At 41.7% G+C, this 15,931-nt stretch overlaps 1 protein-coding gene across 5 annotated transcripts in view; it reads left to right on the top strand.

Moving 5' to 3' along the window:
* The first annotated feature begins 2,065 nt into the window (after nucleotides 1-2,065).
* Nucleotides 2,066-15,931, top strand: part of LOC115152420 (zinc finger protein 862-like) — a 34,967-nt gene continuing 21,101 nt past the window's right edge. For 2 of the 5 annotated variants that reach the window (XM_029697278.1, XM_029697277.1), the window contains exons 1-5: nucleotides 2,066-2,345; nucleotides 3,104-3,227; nucleotides 15,062-15,156; nucleotides 15,248-15,504; nucleotides 15,819-15,886. In XM_029697278.1, coding sequence (XP_029553138.1) covers nucleotides 3,163-3,227; nucleotides 15,062-15,156; nucleotides 15,248-15,504; nucleotides 15,819-15,886 — 485 coding nt within the window. In that variant the 5' untranslated portion in view covers nucleotides 2,066-2,345; nucleotides 3,104-3,162. Of the gene's footprint in view, nucleotides 2,346-3,103; nucleotides 3,228-15,061; nucleotides 15,505-15,818; nucleotides 15,887-15,931 lie in introns of all 5 variants that reach the window. The other 3 variants (XM_029697279.1, XM_029697281.1, XM_029697282.1) reach the window with 3 other exon arrangements.

Here is a 15,931-nt window from a genome sequence, read left to right as displayed (position 1 = left end):
ATGCTATGGACTGGCCCGCCCGTTCCCCAGACCTGAATCCAATTGAGCACATCTGGGACATCATGTCTCGCTCCATCCACCAATACCACGTTGCACCACAGACTGTCCAGGAGTTGGCGGATGCTTTAGTCCAGGTCTGGGAGGAGATCCCTCAGGAGACCATCCGCCACCTCATCAGGAGCATGCCCAGGCGTTTTAGGGAGGTCATACAGGCACGTGGAGGCCACACACACTACTGAGCCTCATTTTGACTTGTTTTAAGGACATTACATCAAAGTTGGATCAGCCTGTAGTGTGGTTTTCCACTTTAATTTTGAGTGTGATTCCAAATCCAGACCTCCATGGGTTGATAAATTGGATTTCCATTGATTATTTTTGTGTGATTTTGTTGTCAGCACATTCAACTATGTAAAGAAAAAGGTATTTAATAAGATTATTTCTTTCATTCGGATCTAGGATGTGTTGTTTAAGTGTTCCCTTTATTTTTTGGAGCAGTATACTACGGCTTTCAGACAATCAGCATTCAGGGCTCAAACCACCCAGTTCATAATTGGAATTATCTAATGGCAGAGGATTTTAATGCTGTGAACTATGAAGTCTCTGTGCAATTGGACCATTCTTTTGATTCAATTTCTGCCTTCACTAATGCACCATGCCTAATGTTATTGTTACTTTGGGACAGTGAGTGCAAAATTCAGTGCATTGTCCTGTTTAAAAATATATATAAATAATAATTAACACATTCATGTAAAGTACTAAGCTCCCAAACCAATATACCAAAAGAATATAGCAAATGTGCATTTATATTTGGAAGCCCTTATGCATTTCATAAATATCAGCCTCAAAAACTGTTCATTTCTGCTTCAGTACAGTGTATAAGTTCACAGATGTGAAAGAAAAAGCAGTTGGCAACTGAGACTCACTCAGATGTGCGTTATTGGGCTTGTGGGTTTTACAGTGAAAGTTGTATATTTTATGCATAACAATGGCATTTCCAGTTAATTCCAGAGTGAATCTAGAGTAGCTCACTTATACATTCTCACCAGTGCATTATATATTCTGTCAATGGCTTTTTAATATAGTCTAGATTTTTTGTTCTTATGCTATACCAAGTCATGATTGTGGCCTTCTAGTATTGTTTATGCATTTCATCATCCATAATACTTATAATTCATCTGTTGTGACTTCCCTATTGTTGTAACACCTTGAGAGTCTTACCTCATCCACTGTAAATTCAATTGGAGGAGTTTCTTCTTTAAGAGTGCAAAAAAGTATAATTAAAAAAACTACATTTGGTGAAAGATGATGCATTGTAGCGATACGAATAAAAGGTTCACCTGGTGTGCTGAATTGTGTAAATTGTTAATTACACAAAACTGAATATTTGTAAAATGTTAGTATTTTTTATAATTTTAAAAGGAGTGTTTATTTTTTGACTTCGCTTCTGTTACAGATCTCTCATTTGTTTGTTCACCTGACATTGTGAGTGATCCGGTGTGTTTCTTACCTCTCTCCTGTATTGAGCCTCTTCTGTGATTAGTTATTTGTATGCATTGTTTAGAAAATACTGTAGGGAATATGGGAAGAAGTTGATATTAGGAGCATTTGATCAATTTGTATTTATTTATTTTATCATTTTGTTAATAAATTGTCAAAAGCAACCTGCCTTGTCATTGAAGTGTGTTTAAGTTTGGTGGGAGGGGGAGTTGTCAATATAATATTTTCTTCAGAATTGCATTTCAATTTTGTTCTATCATTTAACTATTTACTTTTAACTAAATAATTTAAATAACTTCGCTTAGATTATGCCATTGTCCATGAGAACTGATGAGGTCTGTTTTGATTGTGTACCGTTTTCAAATTATTTCAGCCATAAATTGATTTCAGCAATATTTTTTGGAGGACATAATTGAGGACAGTTTCTCAATCTACCCAGGCTAAATTTAAAACTTTCTTTACTTTTTCCGTGTAATAATTCCATAGGTTCGTTTCTGAGCATTCTGTCTCAAGGTTGTTTCTCTCGCGCCCACACAGCACATCTAGTAATGCGCGTTGCACGAAAGGTGACAAATTTAACTCATATGTTTGTACTGCGTCTTTTATCTCTGAACTAAAGTAGCTTTCTTCCGTTTTCCATGTCATTTCCTGTAATAAAAAGATGGTGGTCAAAGCCGAGAGAATCGGCTGACTCATAGTAATTACTTCTAATAGGAAAAACTTTGCATTGCCGTGGACTAGTGAAATCAAAGAGTGGCGGTGCGTCAACGAAGGGGATCACTGAGTCTTGGGTCGGTAGATAAAGTGCTCAACGCAGACCTTCTGGAGCCCTGCAGATTCTATAGGTGGTGAGTCGTATTACTAGCCAATGTGGCCAATGAAAATGGCTTCCGAAAGCGTTAGGCAAATTGCCAATTGTCTGCAAACTAGAATCCAGGAATTATCTGGAAATAGCGCAGTGCACGACATATCTGGAATCTATCACATAGTATGACTATGCTGCTGTGCTTTTCCTTGTTGTTGTGTAGGAACGGCAAACTTCGCCGATAAATGTAAGTTTGTTTTTTGAGTATCATTATTTGTAGATCAGTCTCTACTGAATACTCGAGCGTCCTCCGAAAGCGGCAGCCTTGACGACCAATCAGCACTGTCGATTCGCTGCCGCAATATTTTGGAATTCGGGATTTGTGGCCATCGTCCTCAACAACAGTTGGTTGAACAGGGGTTTCTCGCGGTCACTTCGAACGTTTGATGTCCAGAGATTGCCCACATGTTACATTGTAACATCTCAGAATGCAAACCCTGCATGAGACATGCTTGGTCTGTAACGCTTTTTGCCTTTTGTGAGTGCAGCTTGCCTTATGTAAATATGTTTGAAAATAGCATAACATTTTTTTGACAGAATTAGCAGAGACTGGATGCTAATTAGAGTTACCCCTTTATAGTGAGTGCATTTAGAGTTCTGCTTTTGTGAAAATAGTCCAAATATTTTCATTTTGAGGATTTCAGATTATTTTCAAAGGTGCCCTTTGTATCTGTGCAACTCGTCATAATAACCAGCCTACTTTGTGTTGTAGATCACCTTGTTTTTCCGTGTTATTTGCAGATTAATGATGTGGGACTGAACTTGCAAACAGTAGGCTCACTCCCCTCCTTCCGTCCACAATGGCAGCAGCATCTGCCTATCAAACCGAGCCTTCCTCAGAAGCCGGGCCCAACAGCAGCCCCAGGTAGACTGATGCTGGGCGATTCCAGTGTTGTGGACACTACATTTGCATGCAAAATCATAACTTTAATATCTCACAAAATGGACAAACAAAATATAAATGAAACTTTGGATGTATGTGTCCCCCTTGGAATTACAAGAAAGCGGACTTCTACATGTTAGCATGTTGGAGAAATAAAGTAAATAAGAATCATTATGGATGTTACATGAACAAGCTTTTTTGGATAGCTATTTGGAAGGAAAGGCTTGGCTGAACACCGAAACGATCATTTTGAAAACATGGTAATTTCCATGATCACTTTAGAGAGCAAAAATAACCTTTATAGTTGCTACAACCTCCGTTATGGATGTTACAGAGTCTGAAATAGACATTCAATACTTCAAGATTGCATAATTACAGGTAGCCTGAATAATATACAAGGCCAGTCACCAGACCCTTACATTAAAAAAAATCCCTTCACTTTTATATACACTACCGTTCAAAAGTTTGGGGTCACTTAGAAATGTCCTTGTTTTTGAAAGAAAAGCACATTTTTTTTGTCCATTAAAATAACATCAAATTGGTCAGAAATACAGTGCAGACATTGTTAATGTTGTAAATGACTTGTAGCTGGAAACGGCAGATTTTTTATGGAATATCTACATAGGCGTACAGGGGCCCATTATCAGCAACCATCACTCCTGTGTTCCAATGACACGTTGTGTTAGCTGATCCAAGTTTATAATTTTAAAAGGCTAATTGATCATTAAAAAACCCTTTTGCAATTATGTTAGCACAGCTTAAAACTGTTGTCCTGATTTAAAGAAGCAATAAAACTGGCCTTTAGACTAGTTGAGTATCTGGAGCATCAGCATTTGTGGGTTCGATTACAGGCTCGAAATGGTCAGAAACAAAGACTTTTCTTCTGAAACTCATCAGTCTATTCTTGTTCTGAGAAATGTAGGCTATTCCATGCGATAAATTGCCAATTAACTGAAGATCTCGTACAACGCTGTGTACTACTCCCTTCACAGAACAGCGCAACTGGCTCTAACCAGAATAGAAAGAGGAGTGGGAGGCCCCGGTGCACAGCTAAGCAAGAGGACAAGTACATTAGTGTCTAGTTTGAGAAACAGAAGCCTCACAAGTCCTCAACTGAACCAGAGTTGCAAAGAAAGGCCATATCTCAGACTAGCCAATGAAAAAATTAATATGGGCAAAAGCACATAGACACTGGACAGAGGAACTCTGCCTAGAAGGCCAGCATCCCGGAGGGGTCAAACGTTTTGGGTAGCCTTCCACAAGCTTCTCACAATAATTTGGGTGAATTTTGGCCTATTCCTCCTGACAGAGCTGGTGTAACTGAGTTAGGTTTGTAGGCCTCCTCGCTCGCACACGCTTTTTCAATTCTGCCCACACATTTTCTGTAGGAATGAGGTCAGGGCTTTGTGATGGCCACTCTAATACCTTGACTTTGTTGTCCTTAAGCCATTTTGGAAGTATGCTTGGGGTCATTGTCCATTTGGAAGACCCATTTGCGACCAAGCTTTAACTTCCTGACTGACGTCTTGAGATGTTGCTTCAATATATCCACATAATTTTCCTCCCTCATGATGCCATCTATTTTGTGAAGTCCACCAGTCCCTCCTGCAGCAAAGCAATCCTGCAACATGATGCTGCCACCCCCTTGCTTCATGGTTGGGATGGTGTTCTTTGGCTTGCAAGCGACTCCCTTTTTTCCCCAAACATAACGATGGTCATAAAGGCCAAACAGTTCTATTTTTGTTTCATCAGACCAGAGGACATTTCTCTAAAAAGTACAATCTTTGTCCACATGTGCAGTTTCAAACCGTAGTCTGGCTTTTTTATGGCGGTTTTGGAGCAGTGGCTTCTTCCTTGCTGAGCGGCTTTTCAGGTTATGTCGATATAGGACTCGTTTTACTGTGGATATAGATACTTTTGTACCCGTTTCCTCCAGGATCTTCACGAGGTCCTTTGCTGTTGTTCTGGGATTGATTTGCACTTTTTGCACCAAAGTACGTTCATCTCTAGGAGACAGAACGCGTCTTCTTCCTGAGTGGTACGAGGGCTGCGTGGTGCCTTGGTGTTTATACTTGCGTACTATTGTTTGAACAAAATAATGGGGTACCTTCTAATGGAACAGTCAACTTAGTGTATGTAAACTTCTGACCCACTGGAATTGTAATATTATGAATTATAAGTGAAGTCATTTTTCTGTAAACAATTGTTGGAAAAATCACTTGTGTCATGCACAAAGTAGATATCCTAACCGACTTGCCAAAACTATCGTTTGTCTACAAGAAATTTGTGGAGTGGTTGAAAAACAAGTTTTAATGACTCCAACCTCAGTGTATGTAAACTTCCGACTTCAACTGTAGATATTTCATTAAAAATCTGCTGTTTCCATCTACAATAGTCGTTTACAACATTAACAATGTCGACACTATTTCTGATCAAAATGTTATTTTAGTGGACAAAATATTTTTCTTTCAAAAACAAGGACATTTCTAGGTGACCCCAAACTTTTGAACGGTAGTGCATATCAAAATGAAACTTTACCAGTTGAATCTAAACAACAATATATTTGTTTGTATTACAACTTCTCTGAAATATGCAAATGAGACAATATACCTTTGGGATACCATTCAGCAACAGGTGGGGCCGCATCCCCAACAACCCAGTGTGTGGATTATTCTTCTACGTTGGGGTACCAGGGAGTTGCAGTGCCGTAGACATCACTGCGTACGTCATATGGAGTACAGGAAGCATGTTTTGCCTGTATTGAGCAGAATATACAGTCTTCTTCACATTATGCAACAGAAGACCAGATCCTGGTCTTCCTCCTGTCAGGGGAGCCCTCTCCAACAGGTTGCAGAACATGCGGTGGTCATATGGAGGACAGCCGCAATAAGTTGTTTCTTCTGAACCGTTGCCAGGTGTGTCTGTGACCATCGGGCGTGACTATACTGCCTCTCCAGCCTGGGCACCATTGTCAGGCACGGCTGCGACTGAGACCGGGCAGGGACACGTCATGTCCTCGGCTCCTGCTGGTCCTCGGGAGTTGCCTGCTACAGAGACTGACCCCAGACCAGATGTAATTTCCGATTCCCCCTCCACATCTGTGGAGTATGGGAGAACCCTCTCCCTGGCTCGGGCGGCTTATGTGATTCCAGCATCGTCGCCCTTTCTGCCTCTGACTCTCTGCCAGTCCCTGCACTAAGGGACCCACCAGCAGCACCGAACCGGTCTGCTGTTACTTCTGATCATCGGCCCTGCCCTGACCTAGGCCCAGCTCCAGTCCTGGTCGTGCTGCCACTGTTCTCAACCCCTGACGTGACTGTGGGGGACAAGCCAGACCTCCGTTGGGGAATCGACGCCACCAGGCCTCTCCTCTGCTGAGGCACAGCCCGCCTCTGTGGGGGAACCACTGCGCACCAGGATTTCTGTTAGGAAAATTGACCGGCAAGATTTTAATTTTCCAGAGATTTTGCGAAATTTACCGGACATCCATATGCATTGGGTACATAACGCATTAGGACGTCCACCCCCCGTGCTCAAAATCACATTTAGATTATTGTAATTAATCTTAACAGAATATAACTTAGCTTGTAAAGTTGTAATAAAATGAAGTAGAACAATGTTCTTATACCAACATGACAGGTTTTATTGAAAGCATCTTTCCTGTTATAAATCATAAATGAATTAAATGTAATATTCAGTGCCTTCAGAAAGTATTCAGACCCCTTGACTTATTCCTCATTTTGTTAGGTTACAGCCTTATTCTAAAATTGATTATAGTTTTTTCCTCTCACCAATCTACACACAATACCTCATAATGACAAAGCAAAAACAGGTTTTTCAAATTTTGTACTAATTTATTAAAAATAAAAAACGAAAATATTAAATAAGTATTCAGACACTTTACTCTGTACTTTGTTGAAGCACCTTTGCAGCGATTACAGCATTGATTATTTTGGGGTGTGACGCTACAAGCTTGGCACACCGTTATTTGGGGAGGTTTTCCCATTCTTCTCTGCAGATCATCTCAAGCTCTGTCAGGTTGGATGGGGAGCGTTGCTGCACAGCTTTTTCAGGTCTCTCCAGTGATGTTCCCGAAGCCACACCTGCGTTGTCTTGGCTGTGTGCTTAGGGTTGTTGTCCTGTTGGAAGGTGAACCTTCACCCCAGTCTGAGGTCCTGACAGCTCTGGAGCAGGTTTTCATCAAGAATCTCTCTGTACTTTGCTCCATTCATCTTTGCCTCGATGCTGACTAGTCTCCCAATCCCTTGCCGCAGAAAAACATCCCCACAGCAAGGTTATGCCACCACCGTAGGGATGGTGCAAGGTTTCCTCCAGACGTGATGCTTGGCATTTAGGCCAAAGAGTTTAATCTTGGTTTCGTCCGACCATTCTTTGTTTAATCTCAGACCATGTTTCTCATTTCTCTGGGGACTTGGCTCGCCTCTATCAGGGAGCCCCTATTGCCCGGCACCTGACTTGTTACAGTGGGCTGCCCCTACTTCAATGTGCTATCCGCATGGACATCTTAAGCCCTCTGTCCCCTGGCTGCACCTGACCTGCAGCTGATGGAGTGGCTGCATGGGGTAACTACACATGGTGGCGGGGACCAGCACTACTGACATTCCAGCAGGGGAATTCTTTATTTTTGTAAATATGCTGCATACATATTTAAGGGTGGCTGTTACATAATTCCCCTGCCGAGGGTGCTGTGGGAATAATTTCCAGCATGTGTGGTGGTGTTTATATCTGGCTGACGCCGTGTAGTCTAGCCTCCTCGCGTGAGAGATATCGATCACTCGTGGCTTTAGCCAATCAGACTCTCCCCATGAACCCCACACTCTGTCCATGCACTGATCATGCATTCTGTGATTGGTCAGATGCTCATAGCTAGCCCTGCACTGGTCAGACAGTTCTGTTGCATGCTCCCGCAAGGGTATAAATATTGCCCCGAGTCTGACTGTGTTATCGTGGGTATGTGCATGGGATGTGTTAACACAAAGGAAGTTGTAGTTGTTTAACTTGGCTCTGTATGCGTCTAAAAGTATTCATGATATAATTAAGCAATAAGGCCCAAGGTGGTGTGGTATATGGCCAATATACCACTGCTAAAGGCTGTTCTTAGGCACAATGCAACGCAAAGTGCTAGGACACTTAACCGTGGTATATTGGCCATATATCACAAAACCCCGAGGTGCCTTATTGCTATTATAAACTGGTTACCAACGTAATTAGAGCAGTGAAAATAAATGTTTTGTCATACCCATGGTATACGGTCTGATATACCACGACTTTCAGCCAATCAGCATTCAGGGCTCGAACCACCCAGTTTATAACAATTATTATACGAGTGGGTCTAATCCTGAATGCTGATTAGTTAACTGCATTCCAGATGGTGTCTTTTCTACAAGTTACCACCGGTTAAATCTATGATGTTAAAATGCCTATTTACTCTGTTCCATCTGACTGTGCAATCCACTTTCTCATCAGCCAAGCCAGGCAATTTATAAACTTGATCTCCACTATAAAAAGCATTTAGACATTATCTCACATTTTTTTTAGACTAACATTTATTTTTCAACAGCAGAGATTTGTATAAACATTGCGGTCTGTCTCTCCGACTTTGCAACATTGTTTCAATATTCAAATTTGATCTCCAGCTGTCCCATAAACGTGTCAGGGAATTGGGACGAGACAGACAGGCAGGCAGCATTTCTCAGCCAGTTGAAATCATAAATCAACTGGCATATATTTTATGGATGTATACAAAGAAATGTAAATTGTGTAAATGTAAAACAAAACGAAGTGCAGTTAGTTTTCAATCTTCTGTAGTGCCTTGCGGTCGGAGGCCGAGCACTTGCCATACCAGGCAGCGATTCAACCCATCAGGATGCTCTCTATGGTGCAGCTGTGGAACCTTTTGAGGATCTGAGGACCCATGCCAAATCTTTTCAGTCTACTGAGGGGGAATAGGTTTTGTCGTGCCCTCTTCACGACTGTCTTGGTGTGCTTAGACCATGTTAGTCTGTTGGTGATGTGGACGCCAAGGAACTAGAAGTTCTCAACCTGCTCCACTGCAGCCCCGTCGATGAGAATGGGGGCGTGCTCGGTCCTTCTTTTTCTGTAGTCTACAATCATTTCCTTTGTCTTGATCACGTTGAGGGAGAGGTTTTTGTCTTTGCACCACAGGGTCAGGTCTCTGACCACCTCCCTATAGGCTGTCTCATAATTGTCGGTGATCAGGCCGACCACTGTTGTGTCATCGGCAAACTTAAAACCTGTTGAGGACAGATGTTCCGCTAGCCAATATCCAATGGAACAGCGTGGCGTGAAATACAAAAACCTCAAAAATGCAATAATTTAAATTTTTCAAACATACGACTATTTTACACCATTTTAAAGATAAGACTCTCGTTAATCTAACCACATTGTCTGATTTCAAAAAAGCTTTACAGCGAAAGCAAAACATTAGATAATGTTAGGAGAGTACATAGACCAAAATAATCACACAGCCATTTTCCAAGCAAGCATATATGTCACAAAAACCCAAAACACAGCTAAATGAAGCACTAACCTTTGATGATCTTCATCAGATGACACTCCTAGGACATTATGTTATACAATACATGTATGTTTTGTTCAATCAAGTTCATATTTATATCCAAAAACAGCTTTTTACATTGACGTGTGATGTTCAGAACATGCATTCCCACCAAAAACCTCCGGTGAATTTACAAAATTACTCATCATAAACGTTGACAAAATAACAACAATTATTTTAAGAATTAAAGATACAGAACTCCTTTATGCAATCGCTATGTCAGATTTTAAAATAGCTTTTCGGCGAAAGCACATTTTTCAATATTCTGAGTACATAGCTCAGCCATCACGGCTAGCTATTTTGACACCCGCCAAGTTCGGGGCACACTAAACTCAGAATTAGTATTAGAAATATTGTATTACCTTTGCTGATCTTCATCAGAATGCACTCCCAGGACTGCTACTTCCACAAGAAATGTTGTTTTTGTTCCAAATAATCCATAGTTATGTCCAAATACCTCCATTTTGTTTGTGCGTTCAGGTCACTATCCACAAAGGGTAACGCGCAAGCGCATTTCGAGACAAAAAAATTCAAAATGTTCCATTACCGTACTTAGAAGCATGTCAAACGCTGTTTAAAATCAATTTTTATGGGATTTTTCTCGTAAAATAGCGATAATATTCCAACCGGACAATAGTGTATTCATTCAAAGAGGAAAAGAAAAAACAGAGTGCTCGCGTGAATGCGCATATCCAATCTCTTTGTCCCCAGGCAGACCACTGTGAAACTGAGCTACTACACTCTGCCCAGAGACAGGAGATGCCTCAATCCGCTTTCTGAAGGCTTTAGACAGCCAATGGAAGCCTTAGAAAGTGCAACGTAACCCCACAGATGCTGTAGTTTCGATAGAGAATCAAAAGAAGAACTACAAATTCTCAGACAGGCCACTTCCTGCTTGGAATTTTCTCCGGTTTTTGCCTGCCATATGAGTTCTGTTATGAAGTGAATGCACCAATTTGTAAATCACTCTGGATAAGAGCATCTGCTAAATGACGTAAATGTTATACTCACAGACACCATTCAAACAGTTTTAGAAACTTCAGAGTGTTTCCTATCCAAATCTACTAATAATATGCATATTCTAGTTTCTGGGCCAGAGTAGTAACCTGTTTAAATTGGGTACGTTTTTCATCCGGCCGTGAAAATACTGCCCCCTATCCTAAACAGGTTAATGATGGTGTTGAAGTCATGCCTAGCCGTGCAGTCATGAGTGAACATGGAGTAAAGGAGGGTACTGAGCACACGCCCTTGAGAGGCCCACGTGTTGAGGATCAGCATGGCGGATGTGATGTTACCTAACCTTACCACCTGGTGTTGGCCCGTCAGGTAGTTCAGGATCCAGTTGCAGAGGGAGGTGTTTAGTCCCAGGGTCGTTAGCTTAGTGATGAGCTTTGAGGTGTTGAACGCTGTGCTGTAGTCAATGAACAGCATTCTCACATAGGTGTTCCTTTTGTCCAAGTGTGAAAGGGCAGTGTGGAGTGCAATAGAGATTGCATCATCTGTGGATCTGTTGGGGTGGTATGCAAATTGGAGTGGGTCTAGGGTTTCTGGGATAATGGTGTTGATGTGAGCCATGACCAGCCTTTCAAAGCATTTCATTTCTACAGACGTGAGTGCTACGGGTCGGTAGTCATTTGGGCAAGCTACCTTAGTCTTCTTGGGCACAGGGACTATGGTGGTCTCCTTGAAACATGTAGGTATTACAGAATCAGACAGTGAAGACACTTGCCAGTTGGTCAGCGCATGCTCGGAGTACACATCCTGTTAATCCGTCTGGCCCTGTCTGGCCCATCCGAATGTTGACCTGTTTAAAGGTCTTACTCACATCGGCTGCGGAGAGCGTGATCACACAGTCGTCCGGAACAGCTGATACTCTAATGCATGTTTCAGTGTTAGTTCCCTCGCAGCGAGCATAGAAGCTATTTAGCTCGTTTGGTAGGCTCGTGTCACTGGGCAGCTCTCGGGTGTGCTTCCCTTTGTAATCTGTAATAGTTTGCAAGCCCTGTCACATCCGACAAGCGTCGGAGCCGGTGTAGTACGATTCGATCTTAGTCCTGTATTGACCCTTTGCCTGTTTGATGGTTCGTCGGGGGGCATAGTGGGATTTCTTATAAGCTTCCGGGTTAGAGTCCCGCTCCTTGAAAGCGGCAGCTCTACCCTTTAGCTCAGTGCGGATGTTGCCTGTAAAACATGGCTTCTGGTTGGGGTATGTACGTACGGTCACTGTGGGGACGACGTTATCGATGCACTTATTGATGAAGCCAGTGACTGATGTGGTGTACTCCTCAATGACATTGGAAGAATCCCCGAACATTTTCCAGTCTGTGCTAGAAAAACAGTCCCGTAGTTTAGCATCGGCTTCATCTGACCACTTTTTTTATAAACTGAGTCACTTCCTGCTTTAATTTTAGCTTGTAAGCAGGAATCCGGAGGATAGAATTTTATGGTCAGATTTGCCACATGGAGAGCGAGGGAGAGCTTTTTATTCGTCTCTATGTGTGTAGTAATGGTGGTCTAGAGTTTTTTTTTTCTCCTCTGATTGCACATTTAACATGCTGATAGAAATGAGGTAAAACTGATTTAAGTTTCCCTGCATTAAAGTCCCCGGCCACTAGGAGCGCCGCCTCGGGATGAGCGTTTCCTGTTTGCTTATGGCGGTATACAGCTCATTGCTGGCATTAAAACCGCACTCATTGGTCTGTGGTGGTATGTAGACAGCTACGAAAAATACAGATGAAAACTTTCTAGGTAGATAGTGTGGTCTACAGCTTATCATGACATACTCTACCTCAGGCAAGCAAAACCTCGAGACTTCCTTAGATATCGTGCCCCAGCTATTGTTTACAAATATACATAGGCTGCCACCCCGTGTCTTACAAGAGGCTGCGGTGCTATCCTGCCGATAGTGTATAACCCACCAGCTGTGTGTTATTAATGTTATCGTCCAGCCACGACTCGGTGAAACATAAGATATTAAAGTTTTTAATGTCCCGTTGGTAGGATATACGCACTTTTAGTTCATCCCATTTATTTTCCAGTGATTGAATGTTGGCTAACAGTACGGAAGGCAGATTAGCCACTCGTCACCTGATCCTCACAAGGCACCTCGATCTCTTTCCGCAAATCTCTGTTTCTTTCTTTAGCAAATGACAGGGATGAGGGCCTTTTCGGGTGTTTGGAGTATATCCTTCTGTCCGACTCATTAAAGAACAATTCTTCGTCCAATCACATCCACAACCATTATGGATGTTACAAATATCATCATGCTAAAAAAAAGGACACTGACAATGAAAAGAGAGAAACCAATTATTTACCACATGGTCTGTATTGCTTCAATAACATCATCTCACAACTAATACTGGGGGACAGATGTGAGTGAAAATTCAAGGTCTGTGAGCCCATTCTAAAAGCCATGAAATATGATTGACTGCAAAGTCTTTTTGGTCAACATTCATGCAATTTCCTATTTAAACTTTTCAAATAAAGCCTGAACTCCAACATATACAGTTACAAGAAAAGTATGTGAACCCCTTGGAATAGCCTGGATTTCTACATAAATTCCTCTATGCCACAACAATAGACAGACACAGTGTGCTTAAACAAATAACACACCAATTATTGTATTTTTCTTGTCATTATTTAATGCATAATTTAAACATTCACGGTGTAGGTTGGAAAAAGTATGTGAACCGCTAGGCTAATGACATTTCCAAAAGCTAATTGGAGTCAGGACTCAGCTAACCTGGAGTCCAATCAATGAAATGAGATTGGAGATGTTGGTTAGAGCTGCCCTGCAATATAAAAAACACTTACAAAATCTGAGTTTGCTATTTACATGAAGCATTGCTTGATGTGAACTATGCCTCAAACTAAAGAGATCTCAGAAGACCTAAGATTAAGAATTGTTGATTTGCATGAAGCTGGAAAGGGTTACAAAAGGATCTCAAAAAGCCTTGATGTTCATCAGTCCACAGTAAGACAAATAGTCTATAAATTGAGAAAGTTCAGCACTGTTGCTACTCTCCCTAGGAGTGGCCATCCTGCAAAGATGACTGCAAGAACACAGCACAGGTTAAGAAGAATCCTAGAGTGTCAGCTAAAGACTTACAGAAATCTCTGGAACATGCTAACATCTCTGTTGATGAGTCTACGATACGTAAAACACTTAACAAGAATGGTCTTCATGGGAGTACACCACGGAAGAAGCCACTGCTGTCCAAAAAAAACATTGCTCCACGTGTGACGTTCGCAAAAGAGCACCTGGATGTTCCACAGCACTACTGGCAAAATATTCTGTGGACTGATTAAACTAAAGCTGAGTTGTTTGGAAGGAACACACAACACTATGTGTGGAGAAAAAAAAGGCACAGCATACCTACATCAAAACCTCATCCCAACTGTAAAATATGGTGCATCATGGTTTGGGCTGCCTCAGGGCCTGAACAGTTTGCTATCATTGACGGAAAAATGAATTCCCATGTTTATCAAGACATTTTGCAGGAGAATGTTAGGCTACCTGTCCGCCAATTGAAGCTCAACAGAAGTTGGGTGATGCAGCAGGATAACGACCCAAAGCACAGAAGTAAATCAACAACAGAATGGCATCAACAGAAGAAAATACGCCTTCTGGAGTGGACCAGTCAGAGTCCCGACCTCAACCCAATTTAAAATGCTGTGGCATGACCTCGAGAGCGGTTCACACCAGACATGCCAATATTGCTGAACTGAAACAGTTTTGTAAAGAGGAACGGTCCTCCTGACCGTTGTGCAGGTCTGATCCGTTACTACAGAAAACGTTTGGTTGAGGTTGTTGCTGCCAAAGGAGGGTCAACCAGTTATTAAATCCAAGGGTTCACATACTTTTTCCACCCTGCACTGTGAATGTTTACACAGTGTGTTCAATAAAGACATGAAAACATGTAATTGTTTGTGTGTTATTAGTTTAAGCAGACTGTTTGTCTATTGTGGTGATTTATAGGAAGATCAGGTCAAATTTTATGACCAATTTATACAGAAATCCAGGTAATTCCAAAGGGTTCACATACTTTTTCTTGCCACTGTAGGCTATTATTAAGGATAATTATGAACTATTTGGGCATGCGCATGTTGACTTCAATGCAGTGTTGCATTGTTCTTTGCATGCTGTATTGAAGATAAGCGTTACAAGCCCATGTAGGGTGTCAATTGATCATGCACTGTATGTGATTTCTTACCACAGCCTAATCAAAGACGAGTGTGAGTCAGAGGACCCAAGCAATAAACTCAAGGTTGATCACGGTGCCAGTGAGAGTCACCAAAAAGTAGACTTCTGGTGTAAGTATCATCATCTTTCTAACAATTTTCATGCTGAACATTGGTGTGTACTACCATCAAAAACTGACCAATGTCCAAAAAAAATCTACAGTCTGTGAGGAGTGCAAGGAGTATTTCTTGGAGGAATGCCCCACCCATGGTCCTCCAGTCTTTGTGCCAGACACATCAGTGGCACTGGGGGTGCCCAACCGGGCAGCCCTCACGGTGCCCTCTGGAATAGAGATCGTCCAGGAGGAGGAGGTGGATGTGTGCTGCATAGATGCGGGCATCCCCAAGGGGGCGCTCTTTGGCCCATATCAGGGGGAGCTGGTGTCAAAAGACTATTCCGCAGGGTTTTTCTCATGGATAGTGAGTTGAGCATTATCAGGGACTTTTCCTGAATTGTTTATAAATACGTATTTCATTATTTGTCAACATTTTATATGCATTTATAATGGCTTATTAATTTAATTCGTGTTTATTTATTAATTATAAATGTTTTACCAATGGTCCTAACCCAATGTTATACATTTGTAGCCATATCAGCGTGAAAAAGGCTTAAAAGGGTCAGGGATCTTTCTCCAGGGAACGTATCTCATCCTTGAGCTGTCCTCCATTTTCTAAACACCACACACCATTCTGCTATTGCTGGTGTTTTTCATCCTTATTCTCAATTCTCTTAGATCGTCGATGAAAACAACACATACAAATCCATTGATGGCAGTGATGAAACTAAAGCTAACTGGATGAGGTATAATTAAGTAATAATATTGATCATCAATAAGCCTCAGTTTTG

This window comes from Salmo trutta, chromosome 17 (assembly GCF_901001165.1).
Source record: "Salmo trutta chromosome 17, fSalTru1.1, whole genome shotgun sequence".
NCBI classification, from domain to species: Eukaryota; Metazoa; Chordata; class Actinopteri; order Salmoniformes; family Salmonidae; genus Salmo; species Salmo trutta.
This window is presented reverse-complemented; position numbering and strand designations above follow the sequence as displayed.